This window comes from Panthera uncia (genome assembly GCF_023721935.1).
Source record: "Panthera uncia isolate 11264 chromosome A1 unlocalized genomic scaffold, Puncia_PCG_1.0 HiC_scaffold_17, whole genome shotgun sequence".
Taxonomy (NCBI): Eukaryota; Metazoa; Chordata; class Mammalia; order Carnivora; family Felidae; genus Panthera; species Panthera uncia.
In genome coordinates, this window is record NW_026057577.1 from 87,136,203 (window position 1) to 87,163,474 (window position 27,272).

General features: G+C 42.7%; 1 protein-coding gene and 1 long non-coding RNA gene across 3 annotated transcripts in view; one reads left to right on the forward strand and one right to left on the reverse strand.

Annotated features, from left to right (window-relative positions):
- LOC125934382 (uncharacterized) overlaps positions 1 to 27,272 on the forward strand; it is a 365,655-nt gene that overhangs the window by 208,710 nt on the left and 129,673 nt on the right. The gene's annotated exons all lie outside the window — the stretch shown is intronic.
- MCC (MCC regulator of WNT signaling pathway) overlaps positions 1 to 27,272 on the reverse strand; it is a 267,902-nt gene that overhangs the window by 99,073 nt on the left and 141,557 nt on the right. Inside the window, exons 2-3 of the mRNA XM_049647726.1 lie at positions 14,466 to 14,579; positions 1,160 to 1,302 (exon numbers count right to left, since the gene is read on the reverse strand). Coding sequence (XP_049503683.1) covers positions 1,160 to 1,302; positions 14,466 to 14,579 — 257 coding nt within the window. The remainder of the gene's footprint in view (positions 1 to 1,159; positions 1,303 to 14,465; positions 14,580 to 27,272) is intronic.

The following is a 27,272-nucleotide window of genomic DNA, read 5'->3' on the forward strand; positions in this document are numbered from 1 at the left end:
AAAAAAAAAAAAAAAAAAAAGACTTGAGGTTCTACATTGGAATATGGAATTTATCGTGTGGCTCCAGTTCAGTGTCAAGTTTTCCATGATTTTGCCCAGAAATCAGAGGCCGTCAGTACTCTCACCAAGTAGCCCTGTCATTCCTGTAACTGTCAGAGTTGGAACAAAATGCACCCAAAGTTTCTTCTAACCCACTAGGACTTCTAGAGGGACAGTTTAAAGTAGTTGCCTCTAAATGGCCATAATTGTGGCTTGTACAAACATTCAGTGAACAAAGCTCTTTTCTCCAGAAAGGTAGGTGCCAACTGTTTGCTTTCCTCAGGGCTGCTCCCTGAGCACAAGCAGCATGATAAAAAGCTCTCATCCTTGGCTAAGTCACTCAAAGTAAACCCCTCCTCTGGAAAGCAGGGCAGACACACGCCAATTAAAATTGTGCTGCGTGCAGACTTTGGGGCTAACTGATTGATAAGGAAGGCAGGACCACCAAAAGTCACTTTCATGGAAAGACTATTAAGTAAAAGCAGAGAGACTGCGGGTTCTAACTCTGCTTCTACCCTCTGCTAATTTAACTTAAAGTCATCAACTTAGTATTTTTAAGCTCTCGCCTTTTTGCTAGGTAAAATGATGTATCAAATCTTGCCCCCCACATTAGGAGTTTTTATAAGGCCACATCAATGTTGGCAGATCAACTCTAGGTGAGCTCAAAATATTAGATTACCTAGAAGCATATGTACTATTTAGTTATAAGCCACATTCACAGAGCTCTCAAAATCCCCAAGGGAGGCACACAGTTTGCCCATCTAGAGAAGACCATCTAGAGTCAAGCAGTGGTAGGGGTGTTGGTAGGGAGACAGAGGGGCTCCATCCAGAACTGGTTAATAAAGCATTTCACCAACTTCTGGCTCCACACTCTTATCAGTACCTGAGGATTATAACTCCCACCCTGGCTACCTTCCAGGACTACCCTGACGATCAAGATGAGAACAGAACAGTGGAGGGGAAAATGCACGACTATCAATGTAAAGAGAAAGTAGTTATCAACAGCAAAAATCTTGGTTGCAAATAAAACATCATTATATTTCATCAGGATGACTTCAACCCCAGGAGCCAGGTCAGAGCCCAGAAGGGCAGAGAGAAAGCTGCACTAGGAGCCCACTACCTGATGGTGGTGCCTTGCAAACGGTCTATCTTCTTATTGAGCTCAGCAATGATGCTGTGGAGTTCCGTGATGCGTTCCTCGTACCGAAGCGTTGTTCGCTCCTGGACGTCCTCATGTTCTCTCATGAGGTGGGACTGTTCACACTGGGATCAAGAGAACAAGACAGAAGGGCCAATGAGTTGACACACCTATGGGTGAATGATTCCAAGTTTTATGGTCTCAAGCCACCACAGCCTCAACATTGAGCACACTCCAAATAAACATATGCCCAGTCATTGGCCAGAATCCCAAAAGCCACAACGCCAGCTAACTTTTATCATATCCTTTGCCTTTGTAACATTCATTCTGTCTTTAAGAGGGAAAGTCCCTCCTCCATTGCTCGCAATCTCTGTGGCATTATCCAAGTCTCCTGCTTTCCACCCCCCTCCAAGAAGTGGGCAAGTGGCCTGAGCTGGATCCATCAGATACCTTCTTTTGGGAATGTTTGGTGAATAGACTTAAGATTGCGTGGAGTTGATTCACTTGACTGAGGGTCCTGAAAAGACTGTCCCTTAGTTCCTGAGACCCATACCCCTGAGCTGTCGTCCCACATTCCTTTATGGCTGTTCAGTTTCTATGTACCCTTTTAGCTGATGTTTGCTACGGTACGTTTCAGCTGCTTTTCAACCAAATAGTCCTAAGTGGTGTGACAATTATTTCTATCTGGCCAGTTATCTGCAGACTTAATTTTTTCCAATATCCTTTTCTACCAGACTATGAACTCTGGCAAAGCAAAGACTAGGTGATTCTGTAATTTAGCCCTAACACCTGGCATGTGGCTTGCTTCACTGTGGGTGATCTAGTAGCGTTATGGAATGAATAAATCGCAATATATCACACTGTCAAGGAGGCTGCTTTGCAGAAACAATGACAGAAGAAACTGAGGCGCTTCCCTTGCTCAGCATCTGATGGTGTAAGAGGCAGCAGATGCTATAAAAACATTTTTGAAGCTAGAGTTTAAATCCTAAGGAAACTGTTCATCTCTTTCACTTCTCTAACCCCTCCTCAACGCCCTAACAGTCACCGAGCATTTGATCTCATTTGCATAACAATAAAACACTCATCAATGATGGAATAAGGAATCTAGCTTCTGTCCCTGTCTACTGCGTTCAGCCCTGATTAATTTCCTGTCCAGCAGAGGAATTTTAATTTCATTTCAGCAAGGTTTTCCTAATGCCAAGAGCCATATGTACTTGCCAGCTTTGCACCTTCAGGGCTAGTGGCAGACGGAAAAGGGTAAGACTTCTCACCCACCACGTCCCACTGTCCTCCTCCCTCCCTAAATCTGTGGTTTCCCACGGTGTAACCCAGAAGCTACCGGGCAGGGACAAAAGCCTTCAAAGATAAGCAGAACACTACACCAAGCCCAACTCAATACTGAAACAGAAATACACAGCAAAGAAGTCTGATAAATATGGTGGTATATATCCCGGCAGGGACCACACCTATGAACGACTTGATCAGTATTAATGTGGTAACTTCCTGGGGGCTGCTCAGAGCTCCAGGAGCAAGATTGAAGGCAAGGAGGTTGTGGAAGCTGTATCACAGATCTTTTGTGCGACAGCTGCTTTCACAGAAATAGCGACGTGAATTTCTGTTCTTAGGGACAACCTGCAGCATCAAATAATGTCCACTCAAGGTCATACGCTCAGGAAATAAGTGGAAGGAGAGGCAAGAATGAAGGGTGAGTCTAAGTCCCATTTACAGGGAAGCCTTCCTAAACAGAACAAAACTGTAACAGGCCCCAAGTACTCTTTGCATGAAATTATGCTTTTCATCCATGATCCACCATATTTTACAAGGGACAACAGAAGTCCACAAAATGACAGGGTGTCAAAGACAGTATCTGTCAAAAAGTGAAAAAGGCTCACATTTCTCTGGAACATAGCCCACAGCAGAATACTGTTTTTCTCCATCCCCACAAAGTATCTGTGAGTTTTTGTTATCAGTCTTTATTCCCACCTTCAAATTGTGTGTGTGTGTGTGCATGTGTGTGCACGTGTGTGTATGTGGTATGTACATGTGTCAGTGTAGCTGGCACTCTCATGAAGATCACCAGTTCTAGATCTTAAAATAATTACAAAATCATGCCCAGTTTGACCTGGATCTCGTTTCCACCACGACTCTTCCTGCCATCTTGCTGGCTCCTCCTCTTTGCTTTTCCATATTCAGCTCTGTAGGGCTACAAATCACTGTGAAAGGCTTCCCCTCACAAACTTAACAGCTCTCCCTCCCCACCAATTCCTCACTCACTCTTCCTCTTCCACAGTCTTCAGAGGTCAACAGCCCACTACCATCACCAAGGCAGACTAGAAACTGCCAAATTCACTTAAAAATGAAGGTGTGCAAATATTCATACAAGAAAAAGGCACACGATCAACTGATAACCACCAAGACAACTCTGGGCATCCCTGGTGACTGTTGTGAGCTACTTAACAGGCAAGATCCGGGTTGCTGGAAAAGCAGATGGCCAATGCCCAGATAATGAGAGCATGTTATCTGGGACTAAAGCATCTTTGCTCCTGCCTCTAACTGGGGAGTCTGCCTAGAGGGTATGAGTATGAACAAGAGACAACAGGAAGCCTGATGATTCAGACAGAATGGCACTTGTAGCTAAAAGGAGACAAAAGACTCAGAATGTATATTTGGAACTTACGGGTTCGTTTGGGAGTAGAAACAAGAATATATTGGAGAAAAAAAAATTCCTAGCTGAAGGCAAAGATATCTGGTTTACATTCCTATATTTTTTTCCATAAGTATGGTTTCCTAAAATAGTGGAAAGCCTCTGTAATTTAATTCTTCCTCTACAAATAATAGATATGTCTTGATTTCCTATAACATTTAAGATGGTGTGCTGGGTGCCACAGTGGGGGTCACTATGACACATACTTTGAAGCAAACTGTAGTCACAGCTTCCGGGTGGAATTCTGTGCTGGAGGACAAAAGTGGGGGTTGGGGGGAGGAGAGACGGTGGAAAGGTACTCTGGGGATTCTTTACACAGTGACAAGAGAACACTGGAAAATAATTATCCTCTTAGCCTCAAGGTGAATGAATGGCTGGAGAAGACATTGCCCAAGCCCCATCTGTACATGTCCTTGAGGTGTCACATTAAGCACACTTCACCCATTCTGTCCACACTCATTGTAACCAGAAAAGATATACTGAGGCACTCATCTCCAAGCTTAGTGAAAATCCCTTGAGCTTTTCCAAGCTGCGGTGCCTGCACCACAACTCCCATGAGAGCAACAGGGCAGGAGAAAACAAGTCGTGACCTGCAGGAGCCAACAGAACCCAACAAAACACCCTTGTTAAATAGTCCTCATAAAGCTGCACAAGACCAACCCCAGCAAGGGACACTTTGGTGCAGGAAAAGTAGAAGAGGAGTAGCGGCACCCAGGACAGACACAGCCATTCTGTGCATGATCATGCCTCCTGCCCTGGCAAGCTCCTGCACGGGCAAGCCTGGTTTGTTCAAGTCATGCCGGATTTTATTATCACACTCCAGTATCGTTACTGACCCATGCCTCTCCCCACCCTCAGTTCTCATGATCTGTGAGAGCAATTTTTTTTTAGCCTGGGAGGGTGTGTGATTTCAGGCATTCTGTTTCACAGGGGCACAGGCAAGGTCAAGCTGCATATCATACCACCACAGAGGAATCACCCAGGGTCAGGTAGCCCAGTAAACCCTCAACTGAGAAGGTAATACAACAAGGACAACTAAGCAGGAAAAAGGAGCATTACCTCTATGATTATAATTTTTTGACTTTTAACTTACAAGTTTAAGTACTTTATACACATTAAAAAATGATAGATGTCCACTTTCTCCATAATCCATGAATAAAACCCTTTTTCAAATGGTGTTCATTTCTCTCCAGTATTTTCTTATGTATATGCGGCTCTGCCGGAGCCACCATGTGGGATGTGCGTCCCATAAGCGCCAGCACCCCTGCAGTACCCAGCAGGGGCGCTCATCAAGACTCTGGTTCACCTCCACCCTTGCACGTGGTGGGATTATACTTCCCCTTTCCCATGAAGCCGGATATGGCCATGTGACTTGTTTCAGCCAATGAGGTCTCAGTGAATTGATACCATTTGCCCCTGGACGCATTTACCAGCTCCTTCAGAATTTGCTACATTCCCTTCCCAGGCCATGGCTGCTGGCAATTTTCCAGATGGTGGAAGCCCTTCAGCTTAGGAGGCTGGCTGAGGACAATGCCACACAGAGTTTTCTGCCAGCACTACTAAGCTCCTAGCAAGGAACAAGAAATACACCTTTCATATCTTAAGCCACTGCAAATCTGCAGTTCTGTGTTATCACTGCATATTCTGATGATACAACCATTTTACAGATGAAAACAAATTAAATGTAAAGTTACTGATTTGTTATATCCCAGACAAGCAGAACCCTCTGAAAAATCTTTCTGATTCTTGTTCATGCCATCAAAGGGTTAAAGCGATTGTAGCCACAATCTTCTCCCCTCAACTCCCTCCCAGATCCCTGACCTGTGGGCTGGTCTCTGTACCATTTGCCTAAAGATCTTCAGGGGCACCAGAGTCGCCCTCCTTGGTCCCCTTCCCTGACCTGCCTCTGTTGAACTCCAAGAAACACCAAGTATTATGCCTTCCAATATCAGAGGAGAAGTAGAAAACCCAGACAATTCTCTCCTCAACCCCCTGGAGCACCGAAATAAAAAAGCAGACACACGGGGCTGTAAGACAGGACATTCTAGATCCCTCCAGTTCCCATAAAGCCAGCGTTAGCTGCCCAGGTCAGTTACTCAGCGATGACTTTCTTAACAGGGAGGAATGGCAGCTTCTTCCTACAAAACTTCCAAGTGAGAAATTATTTTCTTCTCTTCATCATACACAAACATTCCATATGATTTCAGTCGAACAAAGTAAGAAATGGTCTCAAACAACATGCTGCCACTTTTTTCCTATGATCCCAGGGAATTGCATCCAGGGTTCTCCCTCCTCCCAGACTGTATTCATCAGTTTTTGGACTGATCCTGCAATACAGCAGAGAAAGCAAGCCTGTGGTTGCAGCATCTTGCCTGCCATGAGTTTCTGGAGGTCAGAATCATTAGGATTGCTCCCACAACTACCAACTGTTGGTCTGAAAGGCAAGGAAAAAAAGACTGGGGTTGGATAGGATGAAATTGCGTTTTTCCTGAATTTCATCCTGACACTTAACGTATACTCTGAGCATTTTCCCTAGGTATCAGCTCTCCTACTTGATGATGAAGCAAATTTAAAATCTATATAAATACCTATGTCTAGCCACATATATTGGTGAAATTGCCTATATGCAAAAAATGTTTATTAAAAACAAGCAGTATCATTACAACCACCAAGAATAAAACCCTTTAGTCTCATGTCTGCTATTGGTGCAATCCAGGGATAAAGCCATGAGTCAGCCTTGAGACAGACTGGTCTGAGAACTTGAGCCCTTGTTGGAAAAACCCTGTGCAATGTGCTGATGCTAAGGAGCTTTATGGTTTTGTTAATGTTCTTCACTGGGTTTTATCTTACCCCCACAGAGGCCACCGATCTTTAATCATCACATTAGTCTCAGCTGTCAAACCTAAGAGCATTATGAACTCCATTCTTGAAAACTGCAATGCCATCATTCATCTGTTAACCCTCTCAACCGTCCTGGGGAAGGGGGTCAGCACCACTCCCTTTTAAAATACCCAAAGAAGTAATGCTACTCTCTCAGGATCACAATGGATTGGTCTCAGTAATATTACTAAGGGTATTTTCATCTTCATTCTTTTTTTTTTTTTTTTCAACGTTTTTTTATTTATTTTTGGGACAGAGAGAGACAGAGCATGAACGGGGGAGGGGCAGAGAGAGAGGGAGACACAGAATCGGAAACAGGCTCCAGGCTCCAGGCTCCGAGCCATCAGCCCAGAGCCTGACGCGGGGCTCGAACTCACGGACCGCGAGATCGTGACCTGGCTGAAGCCGGACGCTTAACCGACTGCGCCACCCAGGCGCCCCTCATCTTCATTCTAAGGCCTGGCCCAGGTCCTCCCAAGGGGAAGGTGGGAGGAATAAGGCCAACTAAACAAAGAGGCCCAGCACAAATGGAAATGCCTTTGATGAGCAAAACAGCAAGAGCAATTTACCAAAGTATAAAACCAGTAAGAAAGGAATAGAGAACATTCCTGACCCAGAGAATGCATGCCAACCACATCTGTAAGTATTTCATACAATGAGAAAAAGAGATAAGAAAGGACTCTCTCCATTACATTTAATGAAAACTATTTATGTTTTCTTCCTAAAAGCCAAGAGGCAGAAAATTCAGAAGACTTGCTTTCCAAAGACAGAGGGCTTAGAAATAGAAAGTGTTCTGAGGGCGCCTGGGTGGGTCAGTCAGTTCAGCGTCTGACTCTTCATGTTGGCTCAGGTCACGATTTCATGGGTTCGTGAGATGGAGTCCCATGCTGGGCTTTATGCTGACAATGTGAAGCCTGCTTGGGATTCTCCTCTCTCTCTCTTGCTCTACACCTCCCCTGTTCTCTCTCTCTCTCAAAATAAATAAACATTTTTAAAAAATCTTTATGGAGTGCTTGGCTGGCTCAGTTGGGTAAGTGTCCAATTTTGGATTTCCGCTCAGGTCATGATCCCATGGTTTGTGGGATCGAGCCCCATTTTAGGCTCCATGCTGTTAGCATGGATTCTCTCTCTCCCTCTCTCCCCTCCCCTGCTCACACACATGCATGCTCTTTCTTTCAAAAATAAACTCAAAAAAAAAAAAAAACTTTAAACAAGAAAGTGTATTACTACTGACTGAGTTCATTTCAAAGGGATTCAAAAGCTTGTTTGAAGTATCATTTTATAGCACTTAAAAATGCAGCAATTTAAAACGGTTGGTACTAAATAAATAGCAAATATGCTGAAAGCATCAAACTAGTACTATATATGATCTTTGCCAGCTTCCCACAAGGCTGTTCCCTATGAGGCTATTTAATGTTGGTGCAAATGCATGCATGTGTCTATGCGCCTGTTTGATTGGGATGGAAGGGATGTTTAAACCAAATGGACCTGTGCATCATCCCCTCCTCGTGACTTCGAGATCCCCTCTGGATGCTAAGAGCAGCCTGGGCAGCTTAAGAGACATACAGGGATCAGTACAGCTGTGGATTCCCACAAAACCTGGCTTCAAATTCTAACTCTTGGTTACTTTCTAGCTACATAATCTCAGGCAAGATACTCAAATTCCCTAAACCTTAATTCTTTCATTCATAAAACAGCCATGTTATTAGTACCTGCACCATAGGTCACTATGAGAACTCCCTGAGATAAAGCATGCAGAATGCTTGGCACACGCCTGGCACAAATATAGCTCAAGAAGTATGGTGATTATCACTACTGGCATAAGCTAATAGTGGTGTTGTTAATCAAATCCCCCAGGAAGTTGTGATGAACAGCCTCCAAAATGCCCTTATGATCCCTGAATCTCCTTTGTGTGATACCCTCTTACTGAGCCTGCATGGGACCAGTGACTGGCTTCTAACTAATACAATGTGGCAAAGGTGATGGGCATCACTCCCATTACATTATGTAAGACTGTCTTATCAGCAGACTTATTCTAGAATCTTTCTCTGCATGGATGGCTTTGAAAAAACAAACTGTCCTGAATCCTACAACCACAAAGAAATAAATTCTGCCAAGGACATGGGTGAGTGGACTCTTCTCCAGTTGAGGCTTCAGATGAGTATTCAGCTCTGGCCAACACCTTGATTACAAACACGCATGGAACCCAGTTAAGCCATACCTGAGCTTCTGATGCACAGAGCTGTGAGCTAATAAATGTGTGTTCTTTAAAGCCAGTTTTTGCGGTAACTTATTACACAACAATAGAAAATAAACACAGAAGTACTTTGCCTTCCCCATCACACTGATATAAGCTCCTTATTCTTAGAACTCTACTGGCAGGTTGACTTTATGACCACGTATAATAAACCTTTTTGTATTCATCTAGTTCCAGTGTCACCATCAATAGTGACTCAACAGATGTTGAAGCTCTTTTTGCAAATTACTAATGAATACAGCCACTGTTTGCATTTTAGTTTAATCATGGTTCCATAGTATTTAGAGAGCTGGTAAAACTTACTAAAGCCACAGAGCATAAATGTATGCATGAACTTGCTCTTCCACAATCTGGTCAAGCCTCAAACATCAATCACTCACCAAGGCATATAACAAAGGAAGCGTGGCACAGCCATTTCATTGTTCTTATTTTTTCTTGCATAAATCTTAACTTTATAAAAGATATGAGACTGGCAAGTCTGACCTTTTTTTCATGTTCTCTTTCTGGGTCCCAGTATCTGAACTGGGGAGACATCTCCATTGAAAGGAACAGAGAATAATTTTTAAGTATATTTAGTGTAAGAATGCAAACAGGATAGAGTCAATTAATGGCACTATGATATCATGAGCCACCAAAAACTCTTACATAAGATTATCTTAACCATAAGTAAGTTAAAAGGGAGCTGACTCAATCCTTGATCTAGCAAAGAAAAAAGTTTTCCATTATCCTCTACCATCCTCTGCACAAGATGTTCCGTCTTTGTAGTCTTACATTTTAATAAATACCCTCCTGGTCATCTTTTAAAAATCCAAGGCTGTAGTACATGTCAGCTTCCAGTTAAGGGCTTTCATAACTTCTTTCCTCTTAAAAAAATAGTCACTGATAAGAACTAATAACAATAGTTGACTTTGGATGGTTGTAAATTAGAAAACATGGTCACTTAACACTATTTTATATTTTTCTTCAATACAAAAATAATCACTCTCTCAAAAAACCCTTATGAAACAAACAAACAAACATTAAAACATGTTTTAATTCACCAGGGCCCACTACTGAAACATTACAATGCTTTCTTTCCAATTTTTCCTATCATATTTTTATTACTTTTACTATCAGAAGGAAAATATTTTAAGTCTTCACCTAAGTACAAACTGACAATTTTGATCTGAATAACATCTTATATGAGGAAAGAACACTGGGGACCTTGTCTTAGCTCTGGTGCTAAGCTATTCACTTGACCTTCACTAAGCAAGTTAACCTCTCTGGGATGCCTGACAAATGTGGAAGTAAATGATCTCAAGTATAAAGGGTCTTTCCTCCGTACTCAAACCATCTATGATTATGAGACATGAGTTTTCAAAACTTTCCATAGGTCATCTAGACCAATGACTGGCAGCCTGGTTTTTAGATCTCTCTTGAATTCCCACGTGAAAACAGAGCACCTATGCAGCACAACTAAAGCTTAGAGGCAAGGTATCCTCTTGAGCAACAAAATACAAGTAAGTAAGGACAAATCCACACTATCCACAAGCCCGGAAGGGTGTCTGAGTGGGCAGAAGCAGAGGGAAGCAACAAGGTTGGTGAACTTGAGAACTGGAAAACCCCAAAATAATCAGTAAGTATACATAGGAAAGTGATGAGGGCCAACTAAAGAACAGTAGCTAACACTAGGAAGCTTTTGCCTGAGCCAAGAGTAAATAAAGAAGGGGTCCACACTAAGATCTGAAAGAGCTAAAGCAGCTAGTCCTTGAGAACTTGCAAGACTGGCCCCAGGACTTGCTTCTAGGAGGAGAAACTGCTGACAGTGGGATCAGGATTGAACAGGATTGAACTGACTCAGGCAGTTGAGCACCTGACTCTTATTTAAGCTCAGGTCATGATCTCACGGTTCTCAGGATTGAGCTCTGCACTGGGCTCTGTGCTGACAGTGCAGAGCGTGCTTAGGATTCTCTCTCTCCCTCTCCCTCTCTGTCTCTCCCCTCTCTCAAAATAAATAATAAACTTAAAAAAAAAAAAAAAAAGGACTGAACAGAATGGGGTAACAGAGACAAAAGAAGGAATAGATCCAAACAGAAGTAGGTGAGGGGAAAAGAGCTAGGAAGTGTCAGAAAGCGGTCTGCCTTATTTTTGACAAAATGAAAACAACAGGAGACTAAGCCTTGTGAACTTATAAAGCCACCTTAAATCCTGCCTCCTAAAAGTTCAAGGAAACTAGTTTTCACATAAAAATAAAAAATGGAAAAGTAGTGAGGTCAAATTCCATATAAAGTTATAAGAAGAAAGAAAAAAAGAGTAGAATAATATCCCTATATACCATGAAAGCATACCACAAAAATGGAACATCTCCCCCCACCCTCAAAAGCCCCAAACAATAGCCTACTATTTCAAAATAAGCCAAAAGACTTGAAGGAAATAAAATGACGTAAGACATGAAAGAATGTAATTCAGAATTAGAAAAACTCAGTAACAGAACACAGACAAAAATCAGAGATAAATAAAAACGCATTTCAGGAATAAAGACTAAACTAGAAGGCACACAAGAGAGAATAAACACAACATATAATGTCCCAAAACAAATATTAGATGGACAACAGGAAAAAACAAGTACAAAGGGAGAGATAGGATATGGGTAGTGAGATACTGAAAACAGTAAAAAACGATCTAACATACAAATAATAAGCATCCTTGAAGAAAAAAATCAAAGAGAACAGAATATTCAACTCTATAAATTTTTAAAACTTCCCTGACATTAGAAGATTAAAAGAGATAATCAAAAGAATACACAGAAAATCTGATAATATCAAACCAGGATGACTAAAATTAAGAGTTAACTCCACCCAGAAACAAATAACCCAGTGAAGAAATGGGCAAAAGACATGAATAGACACTTCTCCAAAGAAGACATCCAGATGGCCAACTGACACATGAAAAAAATGCTCAACACCACTCATCATCAAGGAAATACAAATCAAAACCACAATGAGATAACACCTCACACCTGTCAAAATGGCTAACATTAACACCTCAAGCAACAACAGATGTTGGCAAGGATGAGGAGAAAGAGAAATCTCTTTTGCACTGTTGGTGGGAATGCAAACTGGTGCAGCCATTCTGGAAAACAGTATGGAAGTTCCTCAAAAAACTAAAAATATAACTACCCCATGACCCAGCAATTGCACTACTAGGTATTTATCCAAGGGATACAGGTATGCTGCTTCGAAGGGCACATGCATCCCCATGTTTATAGCAGCACTATCAACAATAGCCAAAGTATGGAAAGAGCCCCAATGTCAATCGATGGATGAATGGATAAAGAAGATGTGGTACTCAGCAATCAAAAAGAATGAAATCTTGCCATTTGCAACTACATGGATGGAACTGGAGGATATTATGTTAATCGAAGTTAGTCAGAGAAAGACAAATATCATATGACTTCACTCATATGAGGACTTTAAGATACAAAACAGATGAACATAAGGGGAGGGAAGCAAAAATAATATAAAAACAGGGAGGGGGACAAAACATAAGAGACTCTTAAATATGGAAAACAAACAGGGTTGCTGGAGGGGTTGTAGGAGGGAGGATGGGCTAAATGGGTAAGGGGCATTAAGGAATCTACTCTTAAAATCATTGTTATACTATATGCTAACTAACTTGGATGTAAATTAAAAAAAATAAATAAACATGGTTAAAAAAAAGTTACTCTAGTAGGGGTGCTTGTGGCTGGCTCAGTTGGTGGAGTATACGACTCTTGATCTCAGAGTTGAGTTTCAGCCCCACACTGTGCATAGAAATTACCTAAAAATAAAATCTTTGAAAAAAAGTTACTCTAGTATAATTAGTGGACCTAAAAAAAATAAAGAAAAAATATGCCATGGATGTCTAGAGTAAGTGTCTTGTGAGGCAAAGAAAGCTGTATTATCAGACTTTGAGGGCAACGCTCTGTGTTGAATAAAAGAATAAGGAGACATAGTCAAGAAAAGATGGGCCAAGGGTTTTATATCTCGCAGAAATGCCTTTCGAGTACAAAGGGCACACACGCACCATCATTAATGAGCAAGAGCTTGGTGAAGATTATTCCCCTGAGCCCTCCCTGAAGAATCTACTAGAAAATAAGCTTCAGGCAATAAACAAACAGAGGAACATTGACATAAGGACCACAGTAAACACGAAATATATATTTACTTGTTGAAGACCAAATGAGGACTAGAAGGGAAGAATATGAGTTGCAATGGCCATATGGTCAGGCAGGGTGGATAGAGGACAACTGCAAGTAACTGGAGGAGTGAAGAGAGCATAATGCAACCAAAAACAAACAAACAAAAAAACCAAATTAAATTCTTCTCAGGAACTACATTTGTCATAGTGGTAGTAATATTCTTTTTTTTTTTAATTTATTTTTTAACGTTTACTTATTTTTGAGACCGAGAGAGACAGAGCATGAACAGGGGAGGGGCAGAGAGAGAGGGAGACACAGAATCTGAAACAGGCTCCAGGCTCTGAGCGGTCAGCACAGAGCCCGACGCGGGGCTCGAACTCACGGACCACGAGATCATGACCTGAGCTGAAGTCGGACGCTTAACTGACTGAGCCACCCAGGCGCCCCTATTCTGAAACCATATATACTATGGAATGAAGCAAGTAAGTAATTACGGAATATTCTAATTCAATCATCCTCTGAAACTTTAAGAACCAGGATTCTTAGCATGAAAGGAAGGAGATACAGATAAACATACAAGAAGCTAAAAAAAAAAGTGCCTTTGTAATCCGAATTTAAACTGCAGCTGTTAGTATGAACTCCTAAAGTATTTTATCTTAATATGTATATACATATGTAGATAAATAAATAAGGAATAAAGAATTCCCTGGCTGTGTCTAATAAAGGAAGCTTGAAAACAATGACTAACCAAGAAGCAGTAAACAACCTTTGCACCCAGACTGTGGTACTGAAGTATCATTTTCTGCAGAAAGAAACAAGAGCTACTTGGGGAATGGTCACTACCAGATTTGGGACAAAAAATGCACTAGATGAGTCTGGAGTAACTACCAGACTCATGTCAAAAGACTCAAAGCCAACATCAAGACATTCATACTGGCCAAAGATAATATGATTTGAGTTTCTGTAAGGAAAATAATTACAACAGAATAAAACCCAAATATGTTTAAATCTACAATTTCGTAATAATATTTTTAAAAATTCACTGGGCAATTTCCAAGGATTATAGGTAATTGATGAACTTGAAAAATGTTAATGGAAAGATGAAGCATTCTGCTCTTCATTTGTTGAAACCATGGTTTCAACAAATCAAGGATAATGGGACATGTCATGACCTGAGCCAAAATCAAGAGTCAGATGCTTAACTGACTGAGCCACCCAGGCACCCCTCTGTGTTTTATCTTAAAATAAAAAATACAAATGTTTTCTAAAAACTTTCCAGATCCCTTACCTGTGCCTTGGCCAATTTCTTTTCCAGAAGGTCTCGTTCCCGCTCTGTTTGCTGCAGACGTTTATTAAGCTCCACTATATCTCCCTTGAGTGATGCCAGGGCTGCCAAGTGGAGCTGTGGCAACAGAAAGAAAGGAGCACAAGGTTAGTTAGATCCTTCGGCAGAAACATTCCTTCCCTTCATTCCTTGTAATTAGTGTGATCATATTAAAAAAATGCATCATCTCCAATGGGTGCTATTAAATCAGGTGTCTTCCAGGCAAGCCAGGTTATATGGTCACCCTAAATGTAACAGGGAGAAGATTTATGTGTGGGCAGCAGGACCTAATTTTGGTGGTTAAATCAGGACAGAGAGCAACGCTTCTCATTCTCAGGGCTTTCACTGAGTTACTCAGTGAGAATGTGATTAAGAGCTGGTGTGGGGTCGCCTGATTCTCAACCTGAGCAGCAAGGAAAAGGGAGAACCAAATTAGCTTTTTACCTTTGGGAAATATGAAAGGTGAATAGGGCAGTTCAATCACCCATATTGCCGCATGTACAGACAGACCATGGGGCTGAATATTAAGAAAAACTGGGAGAGGTCTTTTTTTTCCCCCCCAGGACCCCTTAAAGTGGTCCTTGCCAGCTCATCTTTCCTCATTGTCCCCCACACAGACTACACTGACTAGATGCTGCTTCTGGGCAAGTAGACCCTCTCGTAGGAGCAGAACTATAATGCTGATAAGGATGCTAGGAAAAGACAAACAAAGAACCCCTCCAGATCTCTGTCCCCAGCCAACATCCTCAGGTTAGCAGGAGCTACAAGTGATGTTCTTCAGCACAGTAGCAAAGGGGTACCACCCTGCACTTCTGGGATCTCAATCTGCTCAACATCCAAGCCCAAACACTGAGCTGCAGCTGCACCAACAGCTACCACATGTGCCTTTTGTGGCCTTCCAGGCCAATGGCTTAAACAGATCTGTTTAGGATCTGTTCAACACACTGATCCCAGAGCAACACCCTTCAACCTTCTTGGCCCTTTGAGTCACTACTTCTCATCGGTCTTCATCACCAGTTCCAGGGGGAGCTCAGACTGTTCCCCAGCTGAATTCTACACTATGTTTGGGTGAGTAGCTGCAGTCAGAACAAACCTTCCTTCCTTGCAGGTTTTTAGTAGCTTCTGCCAAGAGGGAGTTAAAGGAGTGAGCAAATAAACATGATCTTTAAAGATGGACGTGGCACAACAGTACACAGTTCAACTTTGAAGATTTTAATTTCAGGTTTAGAAAATGCTTTTCTGCAACTTCATGTTGGCTGATAGGTTTGTTGGGGGGCGAGGGGGAGTATGGGACAAGGATGTACAGGGCAGAGTCTGGGCTATCAAAGCAGTTGTTTATGTTAGACTAGAACAGCGGTGAATGTGACTTTGCTTAATTGCATCAGGGCTGCAAACCCACAGATCAATAGCCGATTTGAAATTAGGAACGCTTGAAATTTAAAAAAGGAAATGTCAGGCAATCTGGTGGTATTTGCCTTCTCGTGTAGGGCTACGGCTGCCCAGAAAAAGGTCACTTTGGGTTTCAGATACAAGGTTTTATGTGATGAATTCTCAGCACAAATACCACAGTGTTCCCATTGTACAATCTTTTTGAGGCTGTTCTGCTTCCAGGAGGGTGGAGAGGGACTCAAATTCACTCCCTTAGACAGCTGGGTTGCCCCCTCTGCCTCTGAACTGTCAATCTGAGAATTTTCTTTCAGCGTCAGACATTGTATTGTGGTCTGTTACACATTCTGTCGAGTCTTGGGAGAGGCTTTACCACTTCTCTGGAGAGAAGGATAAAATACTTGGGGAGCTGAAATGTTCTTTAAGAAATACAGGAGTGGAAACAAAGATCCCAACTATATAAGCCTAGACATGCCTCTTCTCTCCCACATCTCCCTCCTACTTCTGGGGGAAGGACAACCTGAAGGACTTGCGGGAGAATTAGTAGGGAAAAGTTGACAGAGGAAGCTCTACATTCCATACTAACTTCATAAACTGGGCCAGATGAGGAGACACACAGAGTAGTTATTTCCATCAAAGCACATGGCAGAGAGGGTCCAGGGGGTCATCCCTACTGGGGACAGTATCCAGCTTGGAGCAGATAACACCTTTGGGCCTATCAGCTCTCCAGATTGCCAGGAAGATCCATACGATGTGCATCTGGGCCAAGTCTCTCTGTTTTCCTGGATGTAAGATGTCTCTCTATGAAATGAGAGTAGACCAGTTGTTCTTCACCTTCTTTGGGTCACAAATTCCTTAAGAATCCATGCGGGTGACAGATTCTTCTCTTAGAGAAGAGTATAAATTTGGGGTTGATGCGTGTATTTCACCTAATTATGGTGATAACACACTCTGGACTCTTTCCATAAACTCCAAATTAAGAAGCCACAGATGCCACATAAGTTTTGTAGACTCTCTCATGGGTCATAATCGTAGTTGTTTGGGGAAAGGGCCCTGGGTACTTGACATCTCCCATTCCACATTTGCCGGTGAGGACCTAAAACCCAGAGACTGACTTGCTTACTCAAAATCCTATGGATAACTCAACACTAGCACCAAGGCCACCAGTGTCCTTTCCCCGCTATATGATGTTGTATGTGATAGTAATTTTCAATTTTTTATGTGGATAAAAACTTTACTTAAAGTATTTCCCTCTGATTATAAAAGAAAAGAAAATGTAACAGAAAAATAAACATTCTAACGTATTAGCTAGAATTAGAATTGTTTAATAAGAATTAGAATTAGTTAGAATTGTTTAATAAGTTTTTTTAAAATTTATATGTATTATTTTTTAATTTTTTTAATGTTTATTTTGGAGAGAGAGAACACACACGAATGGGTGAGGGATGGGCAGAGAGAGAGGGGGACAGAGGATCCAAACCCAGCTCCATGCTACAGCTGAGACCCTGATATGAGGCTCAAACTCACAAACCCCTGGATCATGACCTGAGCCAAAGTCAGTAGCTCAACCAAATGAGCCACCCAGGCACCCCAAGTGTTATTTTTAAAAGAGGCTTTTGTATTAAAGAAACAAAAGAGTTGTGGCTATATATTCTGCACATGATGGCTGTAGCATAAAAACTATGATGGGTTCTTTCTCTTCCTGGCTGCATCTTCTTTCCCCATCAACCAGCTCTTCTGATAGAAGATAAAAATTAACAACAACAACAAAGTACACATACACATACACATGTTCCTTAATGTTGCTGACAGTTACTCAACAGAAACTAACTACAGAGTGGGGGGCAGAGTGGATAAAACAGACATGTTGCTTAGAATCGGGCTGACGGCACCCCCTTACTGCCCGATGACTGCGCATGAGGTACGCTAAGTTGTCACTACAAGAAGACCCCCCATCAATAACTCAGTAATCAAAAGCTGGTTCGACCTCCCTTCTTTTTGGGTTTTGCTCCCCTTCATTCGGACAGACCTCCTGATATCCCCGCAAATTCAAAGGCTAGAGGGTTTGAGAGCAACACTACAAGTATTATGACACAACCTATGTCCTGCCATGGCAAGTATTAAAAAATAAGGAGCCGAGAGGTCTTTTTGGGTATATTTTTTTAAGTAGGCTTCACACCCGGCTCAAAGTCCAACATGGGGCTTCAACTCACCACCCTGAGTTCAAAAGCCAGATGTTTAACCAACTGAGCCACCCAGGTGCACCTATCTGGCTAATTTTTAAAAGGACTAACAGTGGGTTTTAATTCTAGAAAGATAAATTTAACAAAGTAACCCAAATTGTTATATATCTGTAATAGGAAAATTACACGTATACCATTTTTTGAGATCTCTTTACTTGTCTTCTGAGTTTGGAAATGCCCTCTACCTTGACTCAGAGCTTCAGACATATGACCCATAAAGTACCATTAAAAGATGTTTCACTAACCAAAGAGAAAAAAAACATACATAATGTTCAGAGTCTGTGCTAGTGTCCTCCCCAATTCATTCTTCTCTTCATACTCAGGAATGAGACCCTAATTTTGGGCTGGTCATATTGTCATTCAGCTAAAACATCCCAGTTGCCAGCCTCCCTTGCAGGTGGAGCTAGGAGTAGCCGTTTGACGAAGTTCTGACCAATGAGACATAAGCAAAAATATTATGTGGGAGTTCTGAGAAAATCTTTCTGAGAGAAGTCATACCCTTTTTTTCTTCCCCGATCCTTGCTGCTTGGGGTACATGAATGTGGTAGATGGAGCCCCGGCAGCCATCCTCCTCCTTAAAGATGAGGTCTATACTCCAGAGAGCCAAAATTTGCTCCTACCACCTTTGGACTGTTGACTCCAGACTTCTGTTGTATAGACCACTACTATGCTGAAGTATTCTAGCAAATGAAGTCGATCTAATCCTAATTTATAAAGAACCAGAGAAGCCTGGATTCCAATCTCATTTATGCCACTTGTAGGTGGACTACCTTTAGATAGTTTATTTAATCGCTTTGTTATAAGGTTGCCATAGAGACAAATGAGACAGCATCCGTAAAATAACTCGCACAGTGGTGCCTGGGTGGCTCAGTCGGTTGAGCGTCTAGCTCTTGATTTTGGCTGAGGTCATGGTCTCACAGTTACTGAGATTGAGCCCTGTGTCGAGCTCTGTGCTAACAGCATGGAGCCTGTTTGGCATTCTCTCTCTCTCTCTCTCTCTCTCTCTCTCTCTCACTCTCTCTCTCCCTCTCTCTCAGCCCCTCCTCTGCTCTCACACACACTCTCTCTCTCAAAATAAATAAATAACTTAAAAAAAAAAAAAAACTCACACGTTGTGTCTGGAACCAGGTAAGCTTTCAACAAAGGCCCATTTCCCCTTTCCCAGCCAAGTTTTAAGTCAACAAGTTTCAAGTCAACAAGCTTCCCAGACTAAGCCCCATCAAATGTAGTGGGTAGGACACTCAGATGAGTGAGTAAGCTGGTCCTGTCATGGAGCAGCTTACTTCCTTGTGGGTATCAGCATAGGATTGAGAGACCATAGCTGCTTTGTCTGATTCTGCTGAAGTCCTAAGGTTTATCTTAAGGAACTGACTGCCAAGGCTCTTAAATCTCTGTGAAAATTTTACCCGAGGCCTAAGCAAGGTGGGGATGGGACCTTGACACTTTCTAAACAAATGTGGGTCTAGTGCTTGAAGGATATAAATCCATACTTACTTCATCGTTCTGGAGATATGAGGCACTAAGTCCCCAGGCTGCTTTGAGACCTGCCTCACATTCATTTTATATAGTGTGTGTCCAAATGAGACTAAACCACCTGGAAATTTGACTGCAAGATAACTGTCAAAATGGCTGTTATTTTTGGATGAAACATTACTTCGCTAATATTTCATCATTCAACTAGCTCTAAGAACAGGCTTGCTTAGCCTAGGACAGACGCCAGAGGCCCGGGTGACAAGCCAGCAGTGCCTTTGTGACAGTTCCTCCTGGGCTACATGGATAGATGCTTCTCCTGTTACATATTAGCTGTGTGACAAAGGGCTTCTTCACACTTCTTAAAATGCCCTTTTAAGCCAGCAGCCCAGTGACTCAAAGGAGTCTCCAGAAGCATCGCTGTGTATTTACAATTGTAAGGTGCTTCTCCACCTTGCTACTACTGGCAACAGCAACAAGCATGTCCCCACACTATCCAGTTTGCACAGCACTCTCCCCTGCATCAGCCCACTGGATCTTCGCCATCACACTCGAGCTCTGTGGCCTGCAGGGAAGCCAGGGTTTCCCGTTTGCTGAGGGACAAGTACTTTTCCCAAAGTCACAGTTGGTGAAGGACATCCAGGACCTGAATCTAGGCTGCCAAATTCTACACCCGCCATTTTAACCCATCTTTCTGGGACTCTGGTTTACCCTTTAACAACACTGTCTTCAAAGGGGCCAAAGTCTTCCATAGCCACACCTGAGACAGAGGAATGAATTCATTCCAGAATCTCCATCCAGACACAGGCACCATGGAGCACTAATGGTGTGATGGCAGAGGCGGCCTTCTCTGCATTGGTGGGAGGTAAGCTCATCCAGGGCAAACTGTGCCTGTTCTTTCTTTCTTACTTGCTCTGGTGCTACCTGAGGTGTTCTAGAAGTCATTCCCTGCCAAGGTACCTCTATTTCCTTTCTGCTACGTGATGGTGGGAATTACCATTCTGTCCTAATTGAGCCACCTGCCTTCGAAATACAAGGTATACCCCATTTTTGCTTAGGTTTGAGTGATGACGACAGGTAGCGCCAACTTCTTTCACCTAGTGAACTGTTTTCTTTACTAAAGAGGAAGAAACCAGCACAACTCAACATTACTGAATGTACACGCTCTTGACAGGTTCTGCTGTTTTCTACACATTACCCAACTGAATCAGCTGCAGAGCCCTGCAGAAGAAAGGGCAGTGTCAAAACCCCAATGCCAATCTTTAGGCGTACTTTGAGAATTCTATCTTGGGAACTGCCGCTTGGGCTAAGTGCATTTCATGAAGTATCTCATTTAATCCTTGCCACAATGCTGGGAAACAGGTATTGTTACCTCTTGACAAATGAGGAAACGCAGGCATGGAGTGGGGCAGAAAATCAGTCAGGGGCAGAAAACCGATAAAAAGTGGAACAGAGGCTAATGCAAAGGCACTCTGTGCTCTAATCTCTGCCATGGGCCTCGCTGGCACTTCTAAATCATTACGTCACTGTTCAACCTTGCTCGTGGGATGCGTATGCTTGTGCCTGTATGTGTGCATGTATGTGGGTGGGTGGATGTGAGGTCAGAGGCCAAATGCATGCATTGGCAGGGGCAGGATCTCCGTGGATGGGAGAAGCACGGGGAGGTGGCAGGGCAAGCCCTTGAGCAGCAGTGATGACATTTGGGGCTGGTGGTCAGCTGAATTCCATGTGAATTTGGGGGAATCACTTAACTTCCTCTGCTTTTACACTCCTCTGAGAAGGGCTTGTACCAGATGGTCTCTAAGATTCTTCTGGGTTTACACCTATACGCGTGTGTTCCTGGCACGTTCCACCTGACCAGACCTCATGCTGAGTTCTGCACTTGGGGCTTTGCGTACTTTATTTGCCCACTAGTCCAGAAAGAATCTGCTGAAGCTCACCATATAAGGAAGCTTCACTATACATAGAATTGATCAGCAAAGATCGTTCTCGTAGGAACTGAAAGAGCACGCAGAATCACACGCAATCTTCCTGCTGGCGAGGGAAATCGAGAATATCTAGTCTAATTCCCTCACTGTAAAGAAATGAAACAGACCCAGAGAAACAAGGCTCATCAAATCCACATTTCCTCTTTCCCACTCTCCCATATGGCAATCCAGGAGCTCCCGGGTAGTGAATAAGTGTGTGTATCCCAGCCCTGTCCTTGGAAATAGCAGGAGACATCTGCACACGAAAAAGCAGCCTCACTCAGCTTCCACTCCAAGACTCCCCACATCCCGGGTGCTCTAATTCAGACACACAAAGAACAAATTCCCTGGCAAAAGGGTAATGTTGCCTCCCAGATGGACACAATCAGGCCTGTTCAGTGGCTTCCAGGACTAGAACATTCCGATTTATTGCTAGAACTCCAGCTAGGAGTGCCTGCTGTGTATTAACTTCAAAAAAGGTTGCTCGTGGCCTTAAAATTCAAAACTCATTAAATATCATCTACGATTTTGCTCGCTGCATGCAAATCACTTTTTGCTGCCCTCCATCCACTCAGAAAGCATCAGCTTTTTGTCCTTCATTTTTACCTGATACTTCCACCGAGATCAGTGGCCCAAGTTACTTTTTAAACCTCCATTGAAATTCAGTTGTTGAAAACAGCATTTAAGTCTTCTTCAACATGGTAACACGAGAGTATCATTCATAGAAGAAAAACTGTCCCCATCCAAGGGTGCTTGACATAGGTGATGGCACCAAATCACAAAGCAGGGCCCAGGTACTAACCGTGAAGGTGGCCACACCTAAAGCCACTCTTTCTTTGTCTCAAATAAATGGTCAGGGAGGTGGCTCTCAAAAAGGGGAGCTGTCCAAGATTGGGCAGTGAGATCCCCAGTACTTGCTTTGACTGTGTTCAGGGCTGAAGGGAAGGAGCTACAGGGTAGGAGAAGGGCCAAACAAATACACAGACCCTCTGCATGCAAGTGAGCCATTAACCCACCAAGGCGGGAGTGCCCCCCACCCGATCTGCCAGCACCAGCTTGGCCAGGGTCGGTGAGTGTTGCACAATCCCTTGCCAAATCACAAAGATGTCACGACTGCAGCTCAAAACTCTGACACAAGTAAGTGAGCCACTAATATGAAACACTGTGGTTTGCGTCCAGCTTGACAGCATTCCTGCTCCTTTCCTGTAAGGAGCCCTCATCGTTCAAAGGCACCCGACCCTCCTCCTTTGCCTCTAGAAATCACAACACAATAGAAATTCCAACAGGTACATCACAGCTTGGCGTTATTTTAATAAACAAAGCTTCCTTTTTCCCCCCTCTACCTACAAGGAGCACATTTCATCACATATGCCTGGACAACTTTCTTATTGGTTTATTCCCCTTTCCTGGACCCTCTGTTTCACGGACTAACTCTGAAATGAATAAATTCCAGTGGGAGTCGTGGCAGAACTCACTGACTGCGGGTGGGGAATTAAGGACGATGTGAAATCTCCTGCGCCAGGGCCCATCTCTGCCCTTCTGCTGTCCTGGCACTTCTATAACAACCTGGTAGCAAAGCAGCAGAAAGGATAAAGAGGTGGCCACACCAGAGGACTGGTGAAAGCAATGTTCCTTTGGGCACAGATACTATGAGCTGTTTCTGACTTTCTCGAGTGAAAGGAGCCCCCAGTGAAGAAGGCACTGTCTCCTAGCCTGTAAGGCATGGCTCGCAACAAATCCAAACATGCTTCTGGACTTAGCTCCATGATGGGGACAGAGACAAACTATCTGGCTGCCCAGGAGGTGGGGAGCTTTAGCACAGGGCCTCCTAGAGGTAAGGTGTTCTTTTATCACGTATTTTGGATAGGGCATCGCTTTCTTCCCATCACACAGGTTCACCTGCAAACTACATTCCTCCTGTGCTTATAAGGGATGAACTGTGTTTTCCCAAGCCCAAGAAGTTTGGCCTGATATGAGTTCAAACATGCCACAGCCAAACAAGGGGACATCTAACCCTTGACTTTCTTGCAATGTTTACTTCCTCCATGCCCCTTACTTACTTCCTTATAGACAGAGCACTATTAAAGAAAAAAAATTCCCTAAAACTGCTTTATTTTGTTTCCTGAGAGCAGAAAGGCAGTGAGCAGAAAACATATTAAAGATTCCTAGGCGGTTTAAGAATGAAACATTTCCAATCTAAATAAAAGTGTCAAAGGAAAGCCTAAATCTGGCAGCGACTAGAAATACTGCAGTTTCAACAATACAAAACCCAAAATTTACCCAAACTATTAAAGCTTAGCCTCGCTGCTAAAGAAGTTGACGCTGTCAGTCATGAGGCATAGACCTAAACACAGGGGTGGAAAAAACGGTGAGCAAGATTTTGCCTGATATTTAGACGCACTCTCCTTAGAGGCTGGCGTGCACTGCCCTGTGCAGTCACAACTCTGAAATGCTAACTATAAAACTGTGTTGATTCTATTATACCATTTTGAGATGGATGAACAGGATTACAAATCTAAAGGCACGGTGAGATAATCTTCCCATCAATCTCAATCCAGGGCATCATTTTATAAAAAATCGTGAGCTTCGTTCTGGGCTCCCAGAAATATATCACAAATGTGAAATGGGATTATTTAGCTCTGAGGCAAGAAGGATGAAGGCAAATTAGCACTAGCTGAGAGGCATATGATGAGCTCTTACGTGGAGAGTCACCAGAGTACATACAGCTGAGATAAAGAATTTACATTTCAGCATGAGGATTCAGGTTTGCTCCCAAAGACTCTCCTGACACTGAGGCTTGTTAGGTCTTAGAAGGTGCCACAAGGGCTGTGGAATTTCACTCCCAGAAAACCTTTCAAGATAGGGGCGAGTCTCAGCTCTCTGGGCTAATGTGGGTGCAGTCCTGCCTGGGAGTTTAGTCTACAGCCTCTTGAAATTCATTCCTGTCTGATGATTCTCTCGTTTTACACCAATAGATTAGCTGGGGCAAAAACAAGGCGAGTCAACACACAGAGCAATTATGGAGGACATTTCTTCTTATGTGGCAAAGAAAAACAGAGGCTATAAGTAAGCCTTTTGTTTGTTCTCTGGGTTTTTTAAAATCCCTAGCGATAGCGATTGCTAACAGAACAGCATTTACAGGAACACAGGATTGGTGCACTTCGTTCCCTGCTGCACTGTGGCCAGAGAACTATGGCATTTACATACCTGCAGGGGCAATAGCTACCCACAAAATGACTGAAACGGAACTGGATATTTAAAGTGATTGATACATCAAGGAACAGCTCCCCCTCTCCCAAAATGACAGGGTGAAAAAGTTACAGAGAACTTCCACCTTAAATGGCAATGGAAGAGATGGAATCTCCCCTCACACCTTTAAAACAATCTCTCCTAGGGGAGGCACACCTAATGTGTGGTATGGGTTTGCCCTTTCAATTGCCATCTTAAAAGAAACTAAAATTATTCAAAGATTCCCTACTGTCTCAAGACTTAAAATTACAAACTTAACCCACCTCATTCCAGATTTTATATTCTTTTGGGGAATGGATTTATGTTCATAGAGAAAAAGTGGGAACATATCACATCATTTCCTGAGGACACACAGAGCCTAAGAGTGTCCTCGTAAAGCAACAAGGTTAAGCTGACTTTTCTTTAGTCATTTCACATAGCTCGTGTGCATTAAACTGTGGACATGCCCCAGCAAGCCTATCTGGAGCTTAGAGAGCGTATGCAGTACCCCCTCACACCAACATGGCAGCTAGGGAGCCTTAAGGAATTGATAACTTAAATGTGGAGCATTACAATTTTGCTGAATATGTGTTCTTTTTTCCTAATAAATTCCAGATGTTAAGAGTAGCTTCATATCCATTCAGACCAGTGCTTTAAATGATCTGTTCTTTGGAACCTTCTGAAAAAACATACTTGCACTTCTTTTTCCCGCTGCATTTTATGGACAAAAACAACGTTTATTCATGTACTTAAAAAAAAAAAAAAAAAAAAAAACTTTTAAAAAAGATTAGCCATGCCCCATAAGTTAAATGATTTCCACAGAAATACATTAATAGAGATACAGAATGATAAATCTGTGCTATGAAAGATGATAATGTAAAGCAGACCTCTCCTATGGTGAGTTCAAATTCCAAAATATATCATATGCACAAAACTCTTGTGGTTTATGGAATTCTGGATCTCCAAGTTTGAATGGGGTGCAGGCCATAGCAACCCATGCTTTTCTGCTGTGTCTGTGGTTTTTTATTAAGCCCTCTTAGTGACTGGGGGTGGGGAAGAAGAGGGCAAAAGACTGGAGGTGGGGAGGGGAGAGCAAGGCAGCGACAAAGGACTGGGCAATGCTAATTCCATGTACTGCATTTTACCCCTTAAAGTCTGTAAAGCAAAGATCCCTTGAATTCGGGCTAGACTAGTAACAATAGTTTAGGCAGGCTTCAGCCCCTATAATACCCGCTAGCTCTCCTGCAGGCATCTAATAGAAGCAATCAATCCAGGTAGAGATTGTGTTGGCTAAGAAAATAGACAAGGTAAGACCTCTGTGTCTCCCCCTCCCCAAACCCCTGCCCCAGAGTATACTGAGTCCTTGCGGTATAGAAATTTTGGAATTGTCACCATCCCAGATGCCTGCTGGGGAGGAAGAGATACTGATTTGCATTGCTCTTGCTCTTTTGTAGGTAAGGGAAGAGAGAAAGGGGGAAGGAATTCAATCCAAAGGACAGGGGGAAAGGAGAAATGAAATGGACATGGCATATACAAGGAGGCAGCCATTAATTCTGAAGGAAGCCAAGAAATCCAGAAGGAGAAAGGAAAGTAAGGAAATAACAATGATGAAAATTAACACTGTAGGTTTAAAAAAAAAAAAAAAAAAGTGGGCTCTTTGGGGAAAACAAAACAAAACCAAGCATACAGATGCAGAGAACAGACTGGTGGTTGCCAGAGAGAGAGGAGGAGATGGGTGAAATGGGTGAAAGGAGCCAAAAGGTACAAACTTCCAGTTATAAAATAAATTGTCATGGGGATGTAGTATACAGGATGATGCCTGTAGTTAAAACTGTATTGCATATTGAAAGCTGCTAAGAAAGGAGATCTTAAGAGTTCTCATAACAGGAGAAAAATTCTATAATTATGCATGATCATGGATGTTAAATTAGACACGGTGTTGATCATTTTGCAACATAGACTAATATTGAATCATTATGCTGTATACCTGAAACATAACATTATATGTCAATTATACCTCATTTTTTTTAATGGGCTGTTTGAAAGACTTCTTGAAGGACCACTCACTCTTGTACCTAAATGTGCCAAAGCCTTCATTTTGCATCATCTCCTATAACACCATGCCCACACCTTCCCAGCCAAGCACACCAAGGAGCATTTATCCTTAGATAATTAGGTGGAGTTGAGTTGTGGACCAAGAAACAGCTCGAGGTTGTTCTCAAAAAATAATTCTCTCATTCAGACCTGGTCAAACTGCTCAGGTGCAGAGCCAAAGAGGTTAATGTTCAAGTTCAGATATTCTGTGCAGGTCACATTCTGGCTGTGGGGAGAAACAAGGGTGGTTTCTTAAAATGCATTGACTTGCACTCTTCCCCGTGACAGATCACCTTTTGAACTGCTGTGGGATGACCTAGGAGAAAAATAGAAAGCTCTGCAGCCAGGCACTCCTGTGTGAGTGTAGGGAACAATCAGAGGGC